This window comes from Phycodurus eques, chromosome 8, assembly GCF_024500275.1.
Source record: "Phycodurus eques isolate BA_2022a chromosome 8, UOR_Pequ_1.1, whole genome shotgun sequence".
Classification (NCBI taxonomy): Eukaryota; Metazoa; Chordata; class Actinopteri; order Syngnathiformes; family Syngnathidae; genus Phycodurus; species Phycodurus eques.
The window spans coordinates 12,953,905-12,976,624 of record NC_084532.1 but is presented as its reverse complement, the minus strand read 5'-3'; the positions used below and the strand labels follow the sequence as shown (position 1 = coordinate 12,976,624).

At 39.6% G+C, this 22,720-nt stretch overlaps 1 protein-coding gene across 1 annotated transcript in view; it reads right to left on the bottom strand.

Annotated features, from left to right (window-relative positions):
* Positions 1-4,734: 4,734 nt before the first annotated feature.
* The window catches only part of tsc22d2 (TSC22 domain family 2), a 34,920-nt gene continuing 16,934 nt past the window's right edge, over positions 4,735-22,720 (bottom strand). Inside the window, exons 2-3 of the mRNA XM_061683047.1 lie at positions 7,711-7,762; positions 4,735-6,733 (exon numbers count right to left, since the gene is read on the bottom strand). Coding sequence (XP_061539031.1) covers positions 6,449-6,733; positions 7,711-7,762 — 337 coding nt within the window. The 3' untranslated portion in view covers positions 4,735-6,448. The remainder of the gene's footprint in view (positions 6,734-7,710; positions 7,763-22,720) is intronic.

Here is a 22,720-nt window from a genome sequence, read left to right as displayed (position 1 = left end):
TGATGGTGAGTTCCTTTCGTTTCATATGTCTCGCCATCACATGCTCTGCCCTTTAAGTAGAGTTGTTTGGACCTCTGACCTGGAGTCTATTTTTTGAGATCTGCTCTTACGGCATTGCCGATCGTGACAGGTTCAGGTCAAAGTGCAAATAAACTCCCAACTTGAACCAAAGAAACGTCTACAGAGCAAGCTTACCAAATTAAACTTAATTCCAGAAAGAAGCGACGAGTTTAAAATACGTTTGGCTCATCGCTTTAAAGCTCTTCTAACGCTGGAAGACACAGATCTGTCAACACACGACGAAATTGTAAATGGGAATTCTTCAAACTGCACACAAAGTAGCACCATCAACGAGAAAGACGACAACATCCAGAATATCTAAAGCTACTCTCGAAGTAATGAAAAAGCGATGAGAAATGAAGAAAAGGGGCAGCATTATCAACAAAATTGAATATGATGAATTGTGCAAAACGATTCGGAAGAAGATACGAGAAGAATTGAGAACTTACAATGTTCGGGTTGTTCACAAAATGCTTGAAGCTGGACACGGAATAAAAAACATAAAACGTGCATTAATTCGCCACAAGAAAATAATTTTTGCTTTGAAAATGGAAGATGGAATGATATGTCACAGCCGCCAAGAAATCGTACGAGTTAAAGAATTTTATACAAACCTATACAGTGACCCTCACCGAATGATTACTGGAAAGCTAGAAGCAGACTCAGTTCCATGTACCCTGAATGAAGTGGTTGAAAATGCTATAAGTTCACTTAAGGCCGGAAAAGCTTGTGGTCTGGATGAAATTTCTGTTGAAATGCTTAAAGCAGGAGGGAACAAACTTAATAAGATCCTTTTAAAACTATTTCAACGCTGCTTGGATTTGCGAGAAGTAACGGCGACATGGAAAGACGCAGAAATACTTTTACTATCGCTCAGGTCTGAAAATGAACAAAAGCAAAACGAAGGTCATGTTCAATCGTTACTGTCCACAGAAAGATATCAAAATGGAGGACTACGCCGTTGACAACTACATCTATTTAGGCCAACTTGTAACAATGGATGGAAATACAAGCACTGAAGTTGAACACCGCATAAAGCTTGCCTGGCATGCTTATGGAAGGCTTAGTGTTATATTCAAGAACAATCTCCCCATTTGCTTGAAAAGAAAAGTTTTCGATCAATATATTTTACCAGTTCTCACTTACCGTAGTGAAACTTGGACTACGAATGCCAAAGTTATACAAACACTATGTGTAACCCAAAGGAACATGGAGCGCCAAATATTAAAAATAAGCATTCGCGACAAGAAAAGTTGCGCAAGAAAAGATGCAGCTGGATAAGACAGCAGACGCGAGTTACCGACGTCAGTCAAAAAATAAAAAGCCCTAAATGGAAATGGGCTGGCCACGTTGCCCGAAGAGCTGACAAAAGGTGGACCACAGAAACTATCAATTGGATACCACTGGACACAAAGCGACCACAGCGAAGACCTAAAAGTAGATGGATAGATGAAATCATTAAACACACCGGAATACACTGGCAACAAATTGCAAAATGTTGTAGTAGTTGGAAACGTGAAGAACAGGCCTTCATCCTGCAGTGGATAGATAATGGCTGATGATGATTATGATATATACATATATATACATACCTTGTCACTATGAGTCAGTAGCAGCATTTGGTAATAAACAAGCAGCGTTGTGTTGATGTTATTCATGTATGAATGATAACTACCTGGCAGGTAGGTATAAGTAAGGATGACTTCATTCTGGATTTTACACATGCCACAGGTGTCTTTCCTTCCTGCCTGTGTTGGACTGAAACCTGACGCATACTTCACCGGCCTCTAAATTACGTGTCAAATGCTCAGCTGAAAACTAAGTGATGACAGATATAAGAGGTTATAAATAACATTATTGGTCTCTTTGGAATTCACCAGTGGCAGGCACATGCAGTGCGCAACAGAAATCTTTGATCAGTAAACTTTTTATCCAATTCTCAGTGAGCAAATAAACGCTTCCAAGAATATTGATAATGATCTGTGGTTGAATTCTTTGTTTTCTAATGAAACATTTAGCTTTGTATACTTATTTCTGAGACATAAAATGAAGTGAAATTGCCAAGTAGTATTTTGTAGTATAGTATGCATCTATTATATATTCATTCTGAAAAGGAAGTCAATGTTTTTAACAAATCTGTTGGGGTGTCTCTCATCTTTGAATTACAGAACTGAGAAACATTTTCGCCATCACAGTATTTAACTTGGCAAATATAATAATCCAAGGCTATTTTTTATTTAAAAAAAAAAAAAAAAAAAGACAGATGGGGCATTAAACATGTTAAATGCAATCAAATAAATAACGTCATTACATACAGACGTTGCCAGCAACACTGTTGTGGTTATTTGCGCCTCATTGAATGACCTATTATCAAATTGGAGCCTGTATAATGAGGAACTCCAGTTTTGAGTTATATAAACTGTGAGTGTGAATGTTTGCTTATCTATGTTTCCTGTGATGGACAGTAATGAGACTACTTCAGAGCAACACAACATGGTAATAAATAAAGACATTTAGTCAGAGAGGTGATCCAGATTCAGGTAATACTATTCGTGGGTGGCCAGATGGCAGTTGATGTTACTCTTCAATGACAAAGCTGTATATGCTCTCTACACTTCCCTGGAGAACAAGTCATGTTCTTACCAAAAGGTTATTCGGTCAAATATATACACACATACCGATAAGTGGTCCGGATTCGAGCATGTTTCCTCTCTTTTGATACAAGCTGGCAGTACATACTGTAAGTAACATTAAACAACATTAAACATTTGTCTTAGCTGAATAAAGCACTGTTGCTTGATTACCTATGGGGAAAATCTTTCATCATAGTGATCATTTTAAATTAAGAAAGTCTTTGTACAGTACCCGGTTATTAAGCATACATTTGCCACATTTTGTTCCTCATGTGTTGTGTGTCTCACATTTTAAAAACTGTTAGGATAAGTTCAAAGTTGGCATGTGAGTACTCCATTTAAATTGCCTGTTATTTTCAGAGGCGGGTTGAGTAGCCAAAAATTGTACTCAAGCAAGAGTACTGTTACTTTAGAATAATATGACTCAGGTAAAGGTAAAAAGTAGTCCTCCAAATAATTACTTGAGTAAGAGTAAGAAAGTATTCAGTTAAAAAAACGACTCAAGTACTGAGTAACGATTGAGTAACTTTTTTTTTTAATCAGAGCATGAGCTGCAAGTAAAATAAACTAAATACAATATGAAGTGTAAATTCAGATATTGCCGAACACTATCACTTAATCTAGAACATAATAAATAAAATCTTTATGAAATAAAACATTTGTAAAATAACAAATTCAGGCAACTTCAGCTCCAAGAAATTGTATTATACTATATTGTTTCTACTTGTTAAACAGCACAATACTTTAGGCTCACCAGGCAGATTATAAAAACAAGAACAAGACTGCAACGGATATAAAAAGTATACACACCCCTGTTCAAATGCCAGGTTTATGTGTTGCAAAAGAATTTTGACCAAGATAAATAATTTAAAACCTTTTTCCACCATTAATGTGACATAGAATTAGTACAACTCAATCTCCTTGAGAGGCAAGGTGAAAATTAAACAACTGAAATAAACTTGAATGTTACTGATTTGGACTTCACGTTTAACTTTCTGCCTTCTTGGCCAGGTCACCATTGCAAAATAGATGTTCTGTTTTAACTGGTCTTTTACCAGGTTATATAAAGTTTAGATAAAATCAAAATAAATCTGGTTGCACAAGGACACACTCTTATAACTGGGATGTGGCTATGTGCAGAAGTAACAGATAACATTCAAAATCATGTTCAATGGGAGTCCAGACACACCTGTCACCATTTCAGTTTTTAAAATAAACAACATATGCATAGGGCCTTACATTAACATTATTTACTTTATCCACTAAAATTCCTCAATGAAGAAGCTGTTTGTTGACCATACTAGTGTGTCTGTGCCTGAAAGAGAGAGACAGAGAGAAAGAGGGAAAGTGGGAGAGTGAGAGAGAGAGAACAGAACATATCCCAAATGATGCATGTTTTACAGTTACTTGTGTCCATAAAATAGTGCAAATGTTGCATAGCACAGCCAAAACAACAGCAAAAACATCTGCAACTTACCACAAGGTGTTTTCTCAAGTTAGAAGTGGGTTGAAATATCCAAGTTTAGGCAATGACAAAACTATGCTGCATGTTAAAGCTGTTGCTGTTGTTTTTCGTAGTCTGTAATGTAAAAATGAGTCATGCATGGCTGTCACGACTCACTTTGATTGGCCCGCGAAGCTCAACAGAAGAATTTGTGTGCTGACGTGACTTTCTTGTGTCATGTGATTGGTGAACAAACGTCACTGTGGCAATCACGATGGATTGGAGCAACCGCACCCGAATCAGAAGTCAAAAACGAAAGTGTAAAAATAGATCCTGCGCACGCAATTATTGCAAAATAAAAGCAGCGACCGGCATGTAGATTATTGTAACAAAGCAAAAGTACCTTTTCTTAACAAATACTCGAGTAAAGTAAAAAACGTATGCTCCATTATAACTACTCTAACAAGTTCAATTTATCCAAAATGTTACTTGAGTAAATGTAACAGAGTAAATGTAGCGCATTCCTACCCACTTCTGGTTATTTTGCTGATCCAATTAAGTGTAGTGTGCGATTAGGTAACTAAAGACAAGCATATGTTCTTAATAAAACAGAAATTTATTGTATTCTGAAAACAAACTGTCTGAACAGCACATTACAAGGGCATCGTTAAGATTTTTCTCCAAGGCTCAGTGATCACTTCCATACAGTACACTTGGTATGTACACAGCATCTCCTTCAAATTAAACAAAAAAGAAAACATAAACCAATAATTGAATTTGTCACCAAAAAAAAAAGCAATTGTCCATTCTCTAGCAAGATAACTCATTGTACAATCACCAAGTATTTTGGTTTGCTTCTAAGCCACACAGACCGCATCAGAATCACCTGACGACAGGAGGCACAACAGACAAGACAGAACACGAACATCCCAATTCATAGATTCTCTCTCAAGACTGACTGAGTTCCAGCTTCAGGTTGAGAAATGTTTAATAGTTCCTTGTGGTTTGGATTTTGGAAATTGTTACGTGTGTTTTTTAAGGGTGTGTTGGAACGCTACAATCAAAATCTGAATGCTGAATTTGCTAAATACATTAAAATCTGTTAGGTAACAAAAATGGCTCCTTTTCTCACTTCTCCTTGACCCCTGCTGAACTTGTTCCCTTTCACGTTCATCACAACTATAGCCACAGACAAACACATTGACAGAGAAAACTGAGTGCTGGATTGAAAACAGGACTTGAAGAAAGTGGTTTGATTATAGGGCATGCAGGTCATGCAAAAGAGTCAAAAAATAAAGGGAGAAAGTGTGCGTTGAAAAATAATAATAAAGGGGTGAAAACAGAAAAAAAGACTTAACACAGCTTTGCGTCTTTGGTTATAAAGTAGGTCCAACAAATTCACAGCTTTTCATCCCCCAACCAAGCCCCTAACCTTTTTTTTTGTGTTTGTTTTTTACCCATTTAGACAAAGACCATCTAGAGAATTAAGTTTGCTTTATCAAAACCTCCCAGCACATATTCCATATCTTATCAGGTTCTCCCCTGTACTGTACATACCTTGTTCACTCTTAATACTTTACAAAATATACATTCAACCTGGATTTCACAACTCATGTAAATTCTGCTTTAGTGTTTTCTTCCAACTGTCTGCTCTATTTACTGACTTGTTTGTGAGAGAATACCGAAAAACCTGACCGATTCTAAAAAGACTATAGATTTTTTGTCTTTTGTGACATTGTTTGTGACATTATGAAAATAGCAGCCCTGTAATAAATAAATCCAAATACTAAAAGTGAATTAATGATGAAAATGGTACATGTCAAAGGATGGTGGCTCTGAGGAAACAACAACAAAAACTAACATAAGCTTTTTGTTGCAGCATATCATGAACGAGGCACTCGACTGGCTCCGCCGGACGCCTCCGCTGATGACTCATCCCTTGGTCACTTCCGGCCCTCATGAGCGATGTGGCATGTGGGAGCCTAGAGGCCATGCTGGACATTGCGGGAGCTCGATTTCCCACTGGGGATTTCCCGCATGTCATGCCCTGTCCTTTTGAACCACTTGTTTCCCCCCTGCAGTGTTATGGCATGCTCCTTCTGCCTTGTCCTGCCATCTACTTCAGCCAGTAGGCACAATAAGACTTTTTAAGGGGTAATGACGGCTCTCTTTTAAGATGATGTCCTTATTTTCCTTAAATGGAGCATGTGTAACGCAGCGCTGTAGGGACGGTATACGTTTGTCTCTGCTCAAGAGAGGTGTGGAATTGAGCATGTGGATCAGTGGATGCGCTTGGGTGCGTGTGGTTGGGTCACGCCGAGGTGATGTTGGGCTGGTGGGGGACACTCTGACTTCCCTCGTGGTGGGTCAAGGGGGCGCTGTTGTTTGTAATGGCTGAGTGTTGTTGCTGCTGCGGCGGAGGAGACGTGCTGCCATGGTTGGAAAGGTGGTTGAGCTGATCCGAGTTGGCCAACGACTTGAGCACGGCGTTCTCCCGCTCTAGCATCGAGTTCCGCTCGTACAGCTCCTTGATCTGCTCCTTCAGCACTTCTACCTCCTCGCGGACGGCATACATCAGGTGACTTTTCACCAAATCCTGAAGAAAGAAAGATAATTATCATCATCATCATTATTATTCATACGACTTAAGCAGGGTGCACACATACAGCGGTACTCTTGACTTCCGGTTTTTCAAGCTACAAGCCATTGCTTGGTCGATTTTTTTGCTTTGTGTTCCGAGCCAAAATGTGAGTTATAATCGAGCATCACTATTTGTGGCTGGCCAGACGCCAGTTGATTTCCAGGAAAAAACGGTCACTATGCTGGCTACACTTCCTTAAGGCATCCTAATGAAAACAGGACAGTCCCTGTTTTTAACAAAGTTTGTTTAGAGAAGCTGGTGCAAGTCAGCAAAGGGACGATTATCAGATTGCTTCAAGAGTATCGTGAAGGTTTATCGTGTTGTGGATTTTGTGAAGAATATTTCCTCCCAGATTTACTGGGAAAAGAGCCTGGGCTGACAATTGTAAATGTAAAAGCAGTTCAATATTTTCAATCAAAAATTGTTTTGGCCGTGTTTGTGACATAACACATAACAGCCAATTAGGAAGCGACCTGAAGCTCGTGCTTCTGGATGATATAAATAGAGGAACAACTGGTTGTGTTGAGTGTTTGGATAACTGGTCTCAAGTTATTTGGCCCAATAAAAATTAAAAGGAGAAGAATTTCCAACTGTGATGTAGTTACAAAATAAGACAACAGTTAGCATAGCTTTGTCTATTTCTTCTTCTATTACTAATTTCTTCTTCTTGATATTTTCCCGCAGTCTGGATTCCCTTTGGCATCATGCTGCCTCCCACAGGTCAGATTTGGTACTTGGACAAACATCTGGTTTAGGGGAAGAGACTCACGATTGTCGGTGGAGATATCGTTATACTCTACATAATATTAGAGTTGTAAGCAACCACATACATGGTGATTTCGTCCTTGTCCTCTCACATTTAAAAACAAATGTTAAAAATCGGAACGCGTGTACCCTACCTACACTGTGTTGTGTGTGAGGGAAAAACTCACCATGGCCTGCTCGATCTTGTTGTCTATGGCGACGACGCTGGCACCGGATGCACTGTGGAAAGAAAAAAGAAAAAAAAACATGAGAACCACACATCTTACTACATGCTTCACATCGATACTGTACAGAAGCCACATTCACATTATCACTTCCTTTGAGCAGCGCACGACCAGCTGCTAGCGACTTAAGAGTGACACAAAGAGATTTATTGAGGATTTTGCTAGGAGTCGACAAACAAACAAGCTATTTTCCCCCATGAAGTCATGAATAAGGACACACACAAATAGTTGTGTCATACACAACAGTGGTCCCCATACCCCGGTCCACTACAGTAAAAGATAAGCCATTGGAGATTTTTTAAAGATTTCCATTTCCAACATCCTACCTTTGTGAAGCGGGCTTTTCTGCAGTGACAGTAACAAAGACAAAACTACGGAGCAGACTGGACATAAGGAACAAGCCCAAGGCTCACACTGATTCTGCGTTGTGTTAATATATTTTTGCTGTCTCATGCCATACGTGTGTGAAGTCTGTCATATATATATATATATATGCGCCACACCTTGACAGCCGGCCTGTGAGAAAAAATGCCTACTTTAAACCGATCCGTGGTGCAAAAGAGGTTGGGGAACACTGATGTACAATCACCCTCTGTTTCTCAACAAACATGTAGATGTAAAAAAAAAAATTTTTTTAATTATAATTTTAAAATACAATGAATAAACTAAAATAAAAACATACATCCCCGCCAGGGCAGTAGAACTAAATAAAATTTGTGGGACTTTTATATCAAGTTTAGTTTTATCAAAGTTTGTGTCAACACAAACATGAAGCCACACACGAAATGAATCCATTTCTACAATATAATTTCAGTGGAGTTGCAGAATTAGAATCATCTTTATTTGCCAAGTATGTCCAAAAAACACACAATGAATTTATCTCCGGTAGTTGGAGCCACTCTAGTATGACAACAGACAGTCAATTGACAGAGAACACTTTTGAGACATAAAGACATTGAAAGTACAACACCAAGTCAGTCAACCCTGTGATGCGTCTACTACAGCAAATACAGAGCCTGACTTTTTCCCAGCTGATTTTGGGCGACAGCTGGGGGATCACCTAGGACTAGTCGCCAGCCAATGGCAGGGAATAAAAACCCAAAACTCTTGCCACAAATTGAAGGCATGAATAAAATGAAAATAATTTTCTGGCCAAAACAGAAGAGCCGAAGTTAATTAATAATTTTATTATTACAAATATTTGAGTCCATTCGCCATTCAATTGCTGTTGCACTTGTCCTCAGTTAGGGTCACAGGCACCTATCCCAGCTGGCTTTGTGTGATAGGCAGGGTACACCCTGTACTGGTTGCCAGCCAATTGCAGGGTACTTACAGGATTTCACATTCCCATTTATGTACAATTTAGGCTTTAATGGACCTTTAGAGTTTTGTGCAGTGCACAAAAATAACAAATGTATCCTCTCCACAACAAGTCAACTTTCACATAAAATTTCTCTGTTCAAAACACACAGACAAGATCCATGAGGGTGGAAAAGAACGACGCCTTTTAAAACTGTAACTCCCAACCAGTGTGCTGTGAGAGATCATCACGTGTGCTCTGGAAAACAGTTAATTTCATTTAATTAGTCAGAAATGTATTTACTGAAAACACTATCTTTGTTTATCAATGTCAGTGATGTATAGTGACAGGCGGAATAATTACACTTTTACTAGACTGCAAAAGGTACAATTAACCTGTGTATCGACCTGCAGCTGTTTATAAACAGAATAATCTGTCACTTAGTTCAATTCTGCAAGCATATAAGCTTTGTGTTCAATAAACAGGCCCAATTTCACACTATGCAGATTTGCAAGACACTTGAGACAGGTTAATCATTATTTGAAAATACTGTATGTACTTTTTTTTACATTTTTATTCTGTGTTGTGCCAAGAGATGCATCTAGTGTAAAATATTTGCTTGGCCCAAATACAGTTTGGAAACCACTGAGTCACTTGAGCACTGATTGCAAACCACTGTGCTGTGAAATTATCAGCTGTTCCTAAGGAAATCACCAAATTTCACTTAATTCTACTACATGGCATAAGAGCCATAATTAACCTGTGTATCCACATTTTGTGACATTTTTGTTTGCTCACTTGCTGTGAGAGTTATCTAATGTAAAATACTGTATGTCAGTCTCAATAATGTTTGGGAATCACTGAAGTATAGGACAAAGTTGCCACTAGGGGGAGTTGTGAGACATGATGGTGAGTGACAGGCACAAGGGTCATTCAAATTCCAAGTAGGGTTGCTGAAATAAATGGGGAGATTTTACTGTACGTGTATGCGTGTGTGTGGTGGTGGTGTTGGTGGGGGGTTGAAATGCAACGACTTTGGTTGTTTATGGAGTTAATATTTGAATGCTCGAATGTGAACATTGATCAACATCAACAATAACACGCGGCGTGCTGGAGCGCTCACGTCGAGCGCGTTGCACGACCACAGCACGGAACACACGTAGACGACCCTCACACTCACTCACTCACTCACTCACTCTCACACACACACACACACACACACACACACACACACACACACACACACACACACACACACACAAACACACGCGCGTGTGCATCCACGGAGATTCAGGTTTTATGGAGCGCGGCACAAATTATGAAAAGTCAGTAACGTACACTGCGATAAAGGAGAAAGACATCTCAAAAGTATAAAGTAATGTGTGTGTTTTTTTGTTGTTTTTTTTTACCTGCCGCATCTCGCTCGATAGGACTTCAAGCGTCCCGAGTAAGTGGGAGAAGACTCCGGCGAACACGATAGACTGTAGCTCATTATGCAGCGCATTTTCGTAGCGCTTCAAAAAAAAAAAATAATAATAATAATAATAAAATAAAAGGTTTCCAGCTAGTTTTCAGCTACTCCGCAGTCCCGTCGCGGTGGGTGTATCCAACAGCCTGGTAGACGAGGGCAGTCTTAAAAGGCAGCTCGCGTAGTCACATGCGACGTCAACACAGGGGTGGAGCACAGCGAGCAGAACGCCTACCGTACACTGAAATTGATTTCTTTCGTACAGGTTAGATTTTTATTCAGCAGCTTGACAGAAATAGTCCACTGTGACTCCCGAGACCAAGCGTGAGTTGTTACTTTTTGATCTAACGTCCTTTTTTTCCATTCAAAAGGACTACTTTGTTTTCTTATTGTCATGCCACAAACAACGATGTAGAGGGTCATTACTTAAAATATTCACTGTTCACATTTACATAACACTGAGTTAGGCTTAGTTTATTTTATTTCAATTTAAATGGCACTTGTTAAAAATATAATTATACTTATAATCTCATATTTCTGTGTAATGACACGATGTAATATATCGTGTATGTAATTAAATAATATAATACAATACATAGGTGTATCTCAAATGATAAATTACTTCAGTAGTTCAATTAAAGGTGAGTCATGTATAGTCAGTATACAGTTGCACGTTTAATGATTTTACTTTATAATAATTGATAATGAAAACCCCCAATTTATAATATTTAAAAAAAAATTTTTTAGCGTCGAAATTATGTAGAAATGGGCCTTCTGAAGAGTATTTCAACGTGGTTAATGAACTGTTTTTGGTTGGGGCCCCCATGCTTTACGGGCATGGTGGGGCGGTGTCAGCAGTGGGGTACACTGGGTGAGGGTGTGGGGGATTGGGCGTCGAAACGTCGTAGGTCGAGTACGTCGTAACTCGAGGACTTCCTTTATAAAAGCATTCCACACCGCTCATCGGTAGCACTGCCTTGCTCATCTCCCATGTCCTGTCCTACCGACCCTACTCTGTGCTCTCTCATCTTGTCCTATTAGTGAACTATTGCACGTCGTCACCGGGTTTGCCACCCCAATAATATATAATATTCAGATTTTACTAAAGGCAATCATGTTCAGTTTTGATTGACATATTCAAAGATATCAGTTGAATACATTTATTACTGGGGTTAGTAGTAGGTAGTTTGCAGTTGTGAACCGTACTGCATAATGCGAGCTGTGACCTCAATGAGTTATGAGTGTCAAGATTATTTGAAACAGCTCTCAGTACGATGCAATGCACCAATGTAAACTACAACCACATTAACACATTAAATAAATATTATATTATTTACATCCTTCTGTGAAAATGAGGTTATTTTTGTTAAATGCACACCATGTGGAAAATGTGTCTGGGAAAATAGAATGGAAATGTCACAGCTGGTACACTTTAGGTTAGTAGTAGTAGTGGTGGTAGTAAATTTTAAGTGTACCCTAATAATTGTAGTGGATGAGCTCCTTTTACACTGCCTGTAAAAGCTTCCATTTTTCCGTGCCACTGTTGTATATAAACAGCACCAACAGAGAATGGGGGGGAACATTGTCGACAAGGAATTTGAACACTTAACACATACATGTCCTCTGTTTGAGAACATTTCCGCGTTTAAATGGGAAGAAAAATAAACGTTTTTAGATCACTCACAGTTGACCAATTTGTCTCCAAAATACCCCTGTCATACAAACAAGCCTCTAAAAATCACAAAAGTTCTGAGTTCATACAGTGTATTTGCATAATTTGAAGACAAAGCAAACATGAAGTAAAACATGACAAATAGCATCAAATTTTTCATCTCACCTGAGGATTTCTTTTAACCCCATGCATGTTGACAGAAGGTTAAATGTGTCACATTTGGGAGTCTGATAAACAAGGCGAATACATTTCAGCCTTTTCTTTCTCTTTTTTTTTTTTTTAAACACGTGGGTGTCAATGGGAGAGAAGAATGAAAACAACTTTGCTTGAAATGTGTTTTGTTTTGTAACAAAAGCGACTGACACACCAGTTGGATTTAAATTACTTTAGTGATTGAGGTGATGACACGGTGAGCAAATGGTTAGCAAATCTGCCTCACAGTTCAGTATCGAGTTGTTTTTTTTTGATCAATGGATCATTTGACAGCGGCACTTTGGACAACTGTGTCACAGTTCTGAGTACCTCGGTTCAAATCCGGCCTCGCCTGTGTGGAGTTTGCATGTTCTCCCCGTGCCTGCGTGGGTTTTCTCCGGGTGCTCCGGTTTCCTCCCACATCCCAGAAACATGCATGGTAGATTGACTAAAGACTCTAAATTGCCCATGGTGTGAATGTGAGTGCGACTGGTTGTTTCTTTGTGTGCAATTGGCTGGCGACCAGTTCAGGGTGTACCCTGCCTCTTGCCCAGAGTCAGCAGGGACAGGCACCAGCACCCCCGCGACCCTAGTGAGGACAAGCGGCAAGGAAAATGGATGGATGAATGGATGTATGGATAGTGATTGAGATGCTTCTTGCCTAAAGGAAGACAAAATCCCCTCATCTAATTTGTTGCCATTCCGTTTCCAACAAAAACAAAGTACCCAGTACATTCTATTCAAGAGGGAAGACGTGGTGGTTTATATAAGGACCTCTTACTGCGCTAACCTCCACATGGGCCTGCCCTGCAGACTGCAGCGGCATCCACACACGCATCCTCAAACGGGGACCTTAGCACATTCCATCCGTGGACACCTCCGGCCTCAAGGCCAGTGCCTCTAGAGCCAGACATCTGTGTCAGAGCCAGCATCATGCTGTGACACAACACGGTAAGATCCTGCACAGAGTACTCGAGGGCATCCAAGGCAATTTGTTTCTACAAGCTTTTTAGTTCAGAACCAACTTTTCTAGAGAACGTCTCTTTCGGAGACATGACCTGCAGGCACACTACAAGTTGACCACTGTAAATAGACTTCACACAAGTATGGCATGAGACAAGCACATGCCACCACATCACATGACTCACCATGGCATCACATAAATCAACGAGCTCTCCACTATGCCACAGATGGACCAGCACACGTCCCCGTCCTAAAGCATACAAATACTCCCAGTGGGGGGGAGGCAGCTGGATAAATGAGACCTCAGTCTTTGAGAGATAACACCCCCAACAGTGACCTGATTTCAAAACAATAGTGGGAGGGTGGGGACTACATCAACAGAGGAGTACACTCACTGATGACTCACTGTTGCTCTTTTTCATTCTCTTCAAGGTGCAGTTTAGCCACATTACCATATGATGTCAGCAAAGTTTCCAATTATATGACCCAAAGTATGTCTTCCAATATTTATCACAATTATTCCTATGCCTAAAACCAGAGGGAACAAATGTATTAAGGTGTTAAAACACGTCTTAGGTTTGTTCATGAGAACTTGAACATTAACATCTAATAATACTTATTTGCATTTTGTGTTGATTATGGTGAACAACGGGTTAGCACATCTGCCTCACAGTTCTGAGGACCCGGGTTCAAATCCGGCCTCGCCTGTGTGGATTTTGTATGTTCTCCCTGTGCCTGTGTGGGTTTTTTCCGGGTACTCCAGTTGCCTCCCACATCCCCAAAACATGCGTGCTCGGTTAATTGAAGACTCTAAATTGCCCCTAGGTGTGAATGTGAGTGCGAGGGGTTGGTTGTTTATATGTGCCCTGTTTTGGCTGGCGACCAGTTCAGGGTGTACCCCGCCTCTCGCCCAAAGATAGATAGGATAGGCTCCAGCAAGCCCTCGACCCTAGTGAGGATAAGCGGTATGGAAAATGGATGGTGTTATGTTTTTCACAAAATGTAAATGCAAACGTAATGAATGACAAAAGATTACATAAACCAACCAAGCCAGGTCGAGTCTGACATTGGCTGCTTGGCGATGAATAATAATCTTATCAGGTAACAAGGAGACCATTTCTTAACGGGGGTCCTCAGAGCCCCTCATGTTTGCCTATTTTGCTAGATAAATACAACAGAGACAGGGGGAGAACCCAGCCTTTCAACTTAGAAAACAGGTTTGAGTGAACGGAATCCTACAGGGTTTAGGAACCGCTTTTCACCGCGGGCTGTGGGCATGTTTGATGCTACAGAGAACATAAAAACACTTTGCAGTCACTGTGTAGCCAATGCGTAGTGAAAGACGCTAAAATGTGAGAAGGCAAAGGGAATTTACAGAGAAAAATTAGACCGCAATGTCAGAGACTAAGACTTAAAAAATAAACAATGGTTTGGATCGGTACAAAATTTCAAATACCGAGTGGAGCAGTGATCTGGACCAATTACCTTTTCTGTGTAAGGCAGGTATTTTCACGTACGCTGTGTGTGGGGTGAGTGCCTGCTGCTGCTTTTTAACTAATTACAAACATTTGTTGAATAAATAACCTGTACAAACAGCTGCTGTCCTCAATGTAACATGAGGTTAACAATGACAATTGCAGGATGCTGCAACTAAGTTAATATGTGCCTATGAACAAAAGGATTGCTGGATGTGTTGTCTATCAAAAGGGGAGGTCCGAGTATAGACAGTAGAGACTAAACAAAAACTTACATGAGGGACGCCTTGTCTGAGGGTGTACGTTTTATTTTCCTTGCACAAAATCAAGTCGTTAATAGGTGTGCCTACAGCCCCCAAAGCTTCCGCTCAAAAATATACAGAAGGAACGGTCCCACTAACCCCCTTGCTCTTTACATAATCCCCAGACTTGTGCATAAACAACGCCTTAGTGCTACATACTGTAAGTCTCAAAGCCCACCAATGAAACTCCCAAAGGACACAAGGACCGGATGATGAAGGGCATGAGAAATACAGTAATCAAAACCCTTAAATAGTCAATGAGCTGATAAAAATCAACAATTTTGAGAATGTGGATGAGCTTTCGCCATCATGTTGAATGGGTTATGTTAGGTCCTGTTATTCTAGACCCCTTGCATAGGGAGAGGAATGTTTGCAACTTGTGGGGGGAAACGAAAAAATTTGCAGTTCGCACTCCACCACTTGGGCTCCTGAAGACGTGAGATGTTGTGTAACCATCAAGCTCCATTTGCAAACATAGCAGGGGTCTGTGTTTATGGTTGTTTAGCCTAAAGTCATCAACGTCAAAGTGGCGCTTGACTAAAACCAGCTCTTAATGTTTAAGCCCTGGACCGCTTCACCATTCTGCTCCATACATAATTTGGGGGATTTGGCTATGCCCCGGTTTCTTGTTCTAATGTGATTGAAAGCCTACTGGAATCCATTAGCTGATACACCAAAGTTAATGTTGGCAAAATTCAGGGTTCACGGCAAAGGAGCATCTGTGCTCCGCAGCAGCATCACAGGATCAAGGATGTTCTCTGGGTACCCTCTCTCAAGAAGATGCATTGTCCGTCTAAAATCATTAGGCACATCGTCCTAACATCTTAAACAAATGTTAGGTTGGATATTGCTTCAAAGTCACAAATAGAAATCGGTTTGTGAACAAATGTTTGATACCTAAAATCTAAGGGTTTAGGGAAATCTTTGCTAATTCCAAGATGCACAGAGAGAGAGTTTGCCAAAGGCTGAATAGAAACATCTATGCTTGTAATAGGTCTTTCATGAGCATCAAGGCCTTTAACTGACCAAGTGTGAGGCAATAGGATGCTGTAAGGAGGGCATGTGTGCGCAGTAAACGCTTGTGGTATAAATACAAGTCAAATGTCATCCAGGTTTCCAAAGATAAAGTTGACAAGATGCAAATGTTGCCTCCAAACAGTAGCAACTTTGAGACCTGTGGTCAGTTACGCAAGTGGACCAATTTGGGGGGATGGTTAAGATAACCGCCCATCAAGTCCTCCCTACAACGTGAAAGTCTTTGCTTGTTTAAAATCACAGTTTGGCACAATGTACAAAGGAGTGTACTTCAACCCCAGTAATCCGTTCAAAATTATGTACTGAAGGTCTTTGAAGAGTGTTTCAATTGAATTTGGTTGGGTACTTTAAGTATGCCCCACAGCCTGTTAGTAAATGTGCTTCTCATTTTTACAATGTGATTCCAATTCAGTTATGTTATTTCCAATTCAGTTATGTTATTTACATTCAATGTTATTTAGGCCAGTAGATCATCAGTGAAGCTGCTGATTTACAGCAACATAATACTATATGTTTAAATGTTTGTTACCTTAACTCATAACTGTTAATGGACATTTAGTAAAGGTTAATTATATAAATCTTTTTACTGTTATTTATACACATTTCCAAAGTAAAATTCAAGCACATAAAGTCCTTAACTCCTTTCCCGTATCCTTCTGTTGATGTAAAGCATAGATCATTTTATAATTTTATACTTGAGACTATAGGAGTCACAGGATGTATATGTCTGGAAACAATGAGTACCAGCCCTAGAACAGTCCCTGGAACTTATCACGGAGTACAGATACAGCAATCCTCCGCTATATAACGGTTGTTGCTTCACGGTCCCGCTATATTACAGATTTTTATTTGCACATTTGTACAGTATTTTTGTGTTATCTATTGCTCTTGCTATCTCTCAATATACCGTAATTTCTCGTGTTTCGTGAGGATAAGCGGTAGAGAAAACGGATGGATGGATGGATAATGTGCACCCATGTATAATACGCACTCCCAAAGTTGACCACAAAGTTCTAGAAAACCCTTCTACCTTTGTATAATGCATTTTTACAATGCATGATTTTGCTTCTACCCATATGTTCAAAACAAAGTATTATCTGTATATTGTTAGTTTTTTTAGCCCTACCTTTATTTAGTAAATTAGAAAATACACAGTTGTGCTCATATGTTTGATTACGCTGGCAGATTTGTAAGATGGGTACAATTCTTTAAAGAAAACATGGAGGACCAGGCAAAACACATTTAATTTTATTTTAATGGGATTCAAATTAAACGGTCAAGCATTTCAGAAAGGCATTAGCATTAAACAAAACATAACCTTCAAGTACTGATGGTTGTTGCTCAGTCATATTTAAAAAAAAGATAATATTTCACAAATTCTGCCAGGGTATGTACACCTTTCTCATAACCTTAAGGTGGCGGCATTTTGGAATGAAATTGTACAGCTTTTTCATAACCTCTAGATGGTGGCATACATTTATAAAATTTTAAAGTTTTTTTTTTTTCCATTTCCCCCTATACCTATGTATAATGCGCACTACTGACTTTTGACAATTTTTTTGGGGGGGGAAATGCGCATTATATATGAGAAATTACTGTATTATTGTTTCAACCTGCCACGATACCAAATTTTGTAGGACGATATATTTTCCCAAAAACTATCACGATAAACGATAGTATCTATGTTTTTTATGCCACTGATAGAATGATATTATAGTGCATAGTAATTCAAGTAGATCCTTTTTCAGAACAATTATTTTTCAATTCTAAAGAAGGTTGACCATTGGCTTCGAAATGTAGAACAATAAATAAAATATCTTAAATAAACAAGACTCAGGCTCTGTTTGCAAAAACAGCACTTAAACAAATATTAAACATTTGGCACATTGGTATAGATTAATTAACCAACTAAAGAGATGCAAAAAAATTTGTCGTTGAATGAATAAAAAATAAAATAAAATTATGTACTCGAAAGCATTTGGGTTTTGTCACTGTTTTCAAATCAGACGCCATACATTTTAATATCACTGTTATTTTATAGTCTATTTTTATTTATTGTGTGAATGTTGTCGTGTAATGAACTGTATAATTTCTGCTGCCTGTATCATTTCTGCTGCCTCTTGGCTTTTGAAAAAGAGATTTTATCTCTCAATAAGCTTTTACCTAGTTAAAGGATGAAATATAAAATAAGCCCTGCCCTCGAGCTGCTGGACTGTGATGTGAGACCACCTGTCAATCCAATGACGCTGAAAATGGGTTCGCTGACGTCAACTACTGCCTGAATATTGATAACGTGTGCCGCTGTACTTTATGGATTATAAACGGTTAACTTTCACATATATGTGTGTGTACACCCGCGCGTGCACGCACTCAGACTGACAGACATAGATAGGGTGAGTCTTAACCCATGAGTCTACGGACGCAGAATGAATATGCTTCTTGCGTGCCTGCTAATTTTTGGGACGGACATCAAATGAGAACCCTGTGTAAGTAATATTTACGAATATTAAATTTAACTTGTGAGATGTTAGATTCATTTCATCTAATAAAGGACAGGCTGAATGTTTTTTTTTTTTAATTTTTTTTATAAAAGAGCTGGGAGGGACCAACTATAGATTTCCAGGAATGCTTCTGTTTGCCCTCAAACACTTTTAAGAGCTATCCCACTGCACCTCTCGCATGTCCAACCTTGCAGATGACTTTTCCCCAGACAAAGGGAGGTTTAAAGAAGCAACTTCCTTTCCCTGCAATTAGGTGGAAGTCATAAATACAGTTCAAGTGTTACTCAGCAAGCCCACAGGCCACAAAGAGCTGGGTGGGAAAAGAAACATAACCACTAGTTTGTCAGGTAAAATGTCAGTCAACAATTCATGTTAAGACCCCCAACCAGCCATGAGACTGGACTGAATCATATATATATATATATATATATATACACACACACACACACACACACACACACACACACACACACACACACACACATATATATTTCCAAGTTAATAAAATCAACACTGATTTGTCCAAAAGGGACACAAACCCTAAATAACAAAATACCAGGTTCCATCAGAAAAAAAACGGCATAATAATAATTTAGCTCGTCGTCTCGAGTATGCATAAAACCAAGGGCACAGTCACACTTGGCAACCTGTAACCGTGGTTAAGCAGACCTCTAAAGTCTGAAATGTTGAAAGTGTGAGCGCTCAAGCACATGCGCAGGAGAGCAATATAGCAAAAATGGGACTCAAGCAATAGTGACTTGGACAGGAGTTGGCTCAAGTCATTGTGATTTAGACTCAAGATGTCGCTTTGGAGACACCACTACATAACCGACGTCGCCTCCATTACCGGCCCGAGGATGGCCCGCCACCGACTCAGCAGGCTCGAACTCGCTACAGGGCAAGCCAGTCGAGGAGGTGCAGTTTCTGTTTACTCCCGCTACTTGCGAACGGAAGTGGATCATGAAAAGGTCCTCTCTGATGAGCTGTCGCACACATTCACGTCATTTTAGATCGAGGAAATATGCACATAGCTGATAACTGAGATCGCCGTTATTAGGAATCCCACACACTTTCCTGGCAGGACACGGCAATATTATATTAATATGCTCCAATATTACTTGCTCCAGGACACACACCGCTGCACTATGATTGGTGCGTGTATGTTTGTACACGTAGGTACAAACATTCACTCGCCACGTGGCGAGGAGCGCTCTGAGATGCACCCGCCAACGGATAATTTAGTCGCATTCTGCGCCTGGCAACTGTTAATTTCGGACCCTGCTTGTCACATCACTTGCGTGCGAATTACTTTTCTCCCCCTTCATCATTGCTTGCTACAGCTGTGTGAATGTACATTATTAATAAGTTTGTTGAATATCATGTTTTTCACTGTGAAGATTACTTCTGGGAGATGACTGCCATTGGTTGAGAAGCAGGCTTAAGTATTACTTTGCATTGGTTATCGCTATTAGCTTCAGTGCTAATTAAGCAATGCTAGCTTTGTCATAATTGTAATATCTTGTGTTTTCCTTTTTTGTAAGTTTGAACTTTTAATTCTACGGTGTGGGGTGGTGTGTTGAGGTGTAAATAAACATATGTAAAGAAACTAAAGCGGTCAGCAAACCCCTAACCCCCCCTCCTGGATGGTTGCTGGTCCGCGAATTAGATGTACATCCTTGAACCGGTTCATGACTGGAAGGTTGGGGACCACTGTTTTTTTTTTTTTTTTATTAATATTACATCACAAACAGACAGATGTTGTTGTATTGTCGTTTTGGTTTTTTTTTTGGAAGGAGAAAAAGAAGCTGAAGTTGTTTGGATTGTAAAACAAGTTTTGATTGACAAGGAAATCGCTGTGTATCATGACGAGAATGTATTGTACATAAAAAAAGTAACCAAATATAAACATGGTTGAGTCTCTTCCAGTGTGAATGCAGGGCAGCGAGGAACAGCGGAAGGTGAGGGAGCCATGTGCTTCAGCTACAACTGGCCCAGTGTGATTATGGAACAAAACTGTCACAAAGGGTTGATCAACAACATACTTAATTAACAGAGTTTGTGACTGCAAACTAAGACACACCTTTTGAATATTGAGCAGATGAGTTGATCAAGTCTTGTTTCTGCCAAAGTGGGCACACTCTAGTCAACACTCCTAATTCCAAAGGGGACAGCACAATGTGTTTCATGTTTCCCACAGGTGTCTCTCCATTCTTGTCCTTTATAAATATGTGCCTCGTCTATTTCTGATGGCAGCCATGCCTGAGCAGGATCTCGATCACGGGACTAGCACATGGCATAACTGTAAATATAAACGATTGGCAGCAGTCCAAAATTCAACTGGTCAGCTTTTTTTTCTTGTCAACACAGCAACAAATATTTTACATCTCTCATTCATAACAGAACCTGAGTGCATATTCATTTTCTGCAGCCTACTCCCCAACACCCTCATTGCTCCCCAAAGCCTCACATATGAGGTATTCGTGTGACGCAAGAGAACCAAAGCATAGGTACAAGGCTGGCTGGTATAACAGTTCAAGAATGCAACACAAGTTATAATCAGCTTCTCATCTGAGAATATAAAACGACACACTTCAGGAGAAAATACATGATCTATCACAGCCTTGGTCGTGTTGTTTTAATATGATCTCTATGCCGTGCTAAAACCTCCTGGCTCTACGCTAGGCACATTGTAGGAAACGAGAAATCCAACCACCAGTGACTCGTGACTGACAAAACGTTATCACTGAGGCCTGACAAGCACCCAGGAGTGTCACCGAATGGACTGACGTTCACGAGAGTGCTGTGCTATCTATCTCCATGCACTATAAGAATTCAGTGACCGAAATACCCACCATGACAAGTCATTTGATTTGGCAACTAGCCCTTCAATAGACCTGAAATTCTATTAAAGGAGTAAACTGTTCCTAATAGTTGCTGAGTCCCAAAAATTATGAATGCAAATTCTAAAAATAAGTGTGCAGTCATTTGTTAATAATAATAAAAAACACTTAACAAAAACACCACAACTACAGAATGGTGGGTAAAACCCATTAATACAAGTTTGTTAATCATGCAAGTAAATCTAATACGTATACCATACTGCCACATTAAAAAAACAGAATGACAATACAGGTGAGAATAGTGAAACTCGCAACTGTTGATGTAGCCTGATAGTCCCTATTTAGCAACTGTCAACAAATAAAATTACACAAGATTTGTGACATAATATCTTGATCTGTTCTCACATTGTCAAATAAACTGATCTACTTGTTAGTAAATTACACCTTTGGATGACATAAATGTCAAAGTAATAGAATAGTACTGGTGGACTAATTTTAGTAGGTTGCATAAGTGCATTGAATGGGTTCTGACAAACATGTAAACACACCCAAGCTCATACCTATCGTTGACAGGCTTTGAATCTCGCAGTCTGCTAGGCTGAAAAGCCTGGTAGAAAACAGTAGATGGATTTCTGCATTTTTTTTTTTTAGGGGGTGGGGAAAAAAAAAAAAGAAGAAATATGAGTGAAGGAAGAGAGACATTCTTTGAGCGTGAAGGGAAGAAAGTCAATGAGTAAGGGTGCGAGAAGATGCTGAAGCACCCCAGGAGGTCAGAGAAAATGGTGACGCAGCGCAAACGGCTTTCAAAAATTGCATAATATAAAACCAAATCCATCTCGGGCACATTTTCCATTTTTAAAAGCGATGAGTTGTTCCCTCACTATTTTTTTCTCATTAAAATATGAAGAGGGAGCTGATCCAAATGAGACATTTCTGTATTTGTCTGAGCAATTCACTGCACCACCAACATCTGTTCAGTTTAAATGATGTGTTGTCACAGCAGCAGTGAAATAATCATCTGGCAGATTTGGTGCAGAATAACTAATATGAACCGCATGTTTGTTTTTGTTTTTTAGTCCATCCTTAACTGGGAATCCCCCAAAAAGATGATTTATCTACCAGTCTGCTATCAGAATCGAGTATTGAATAATATAAAATGTCATTGGTTTTCAACTTTGATGACTGTGTAATTATGGAACGCAAAC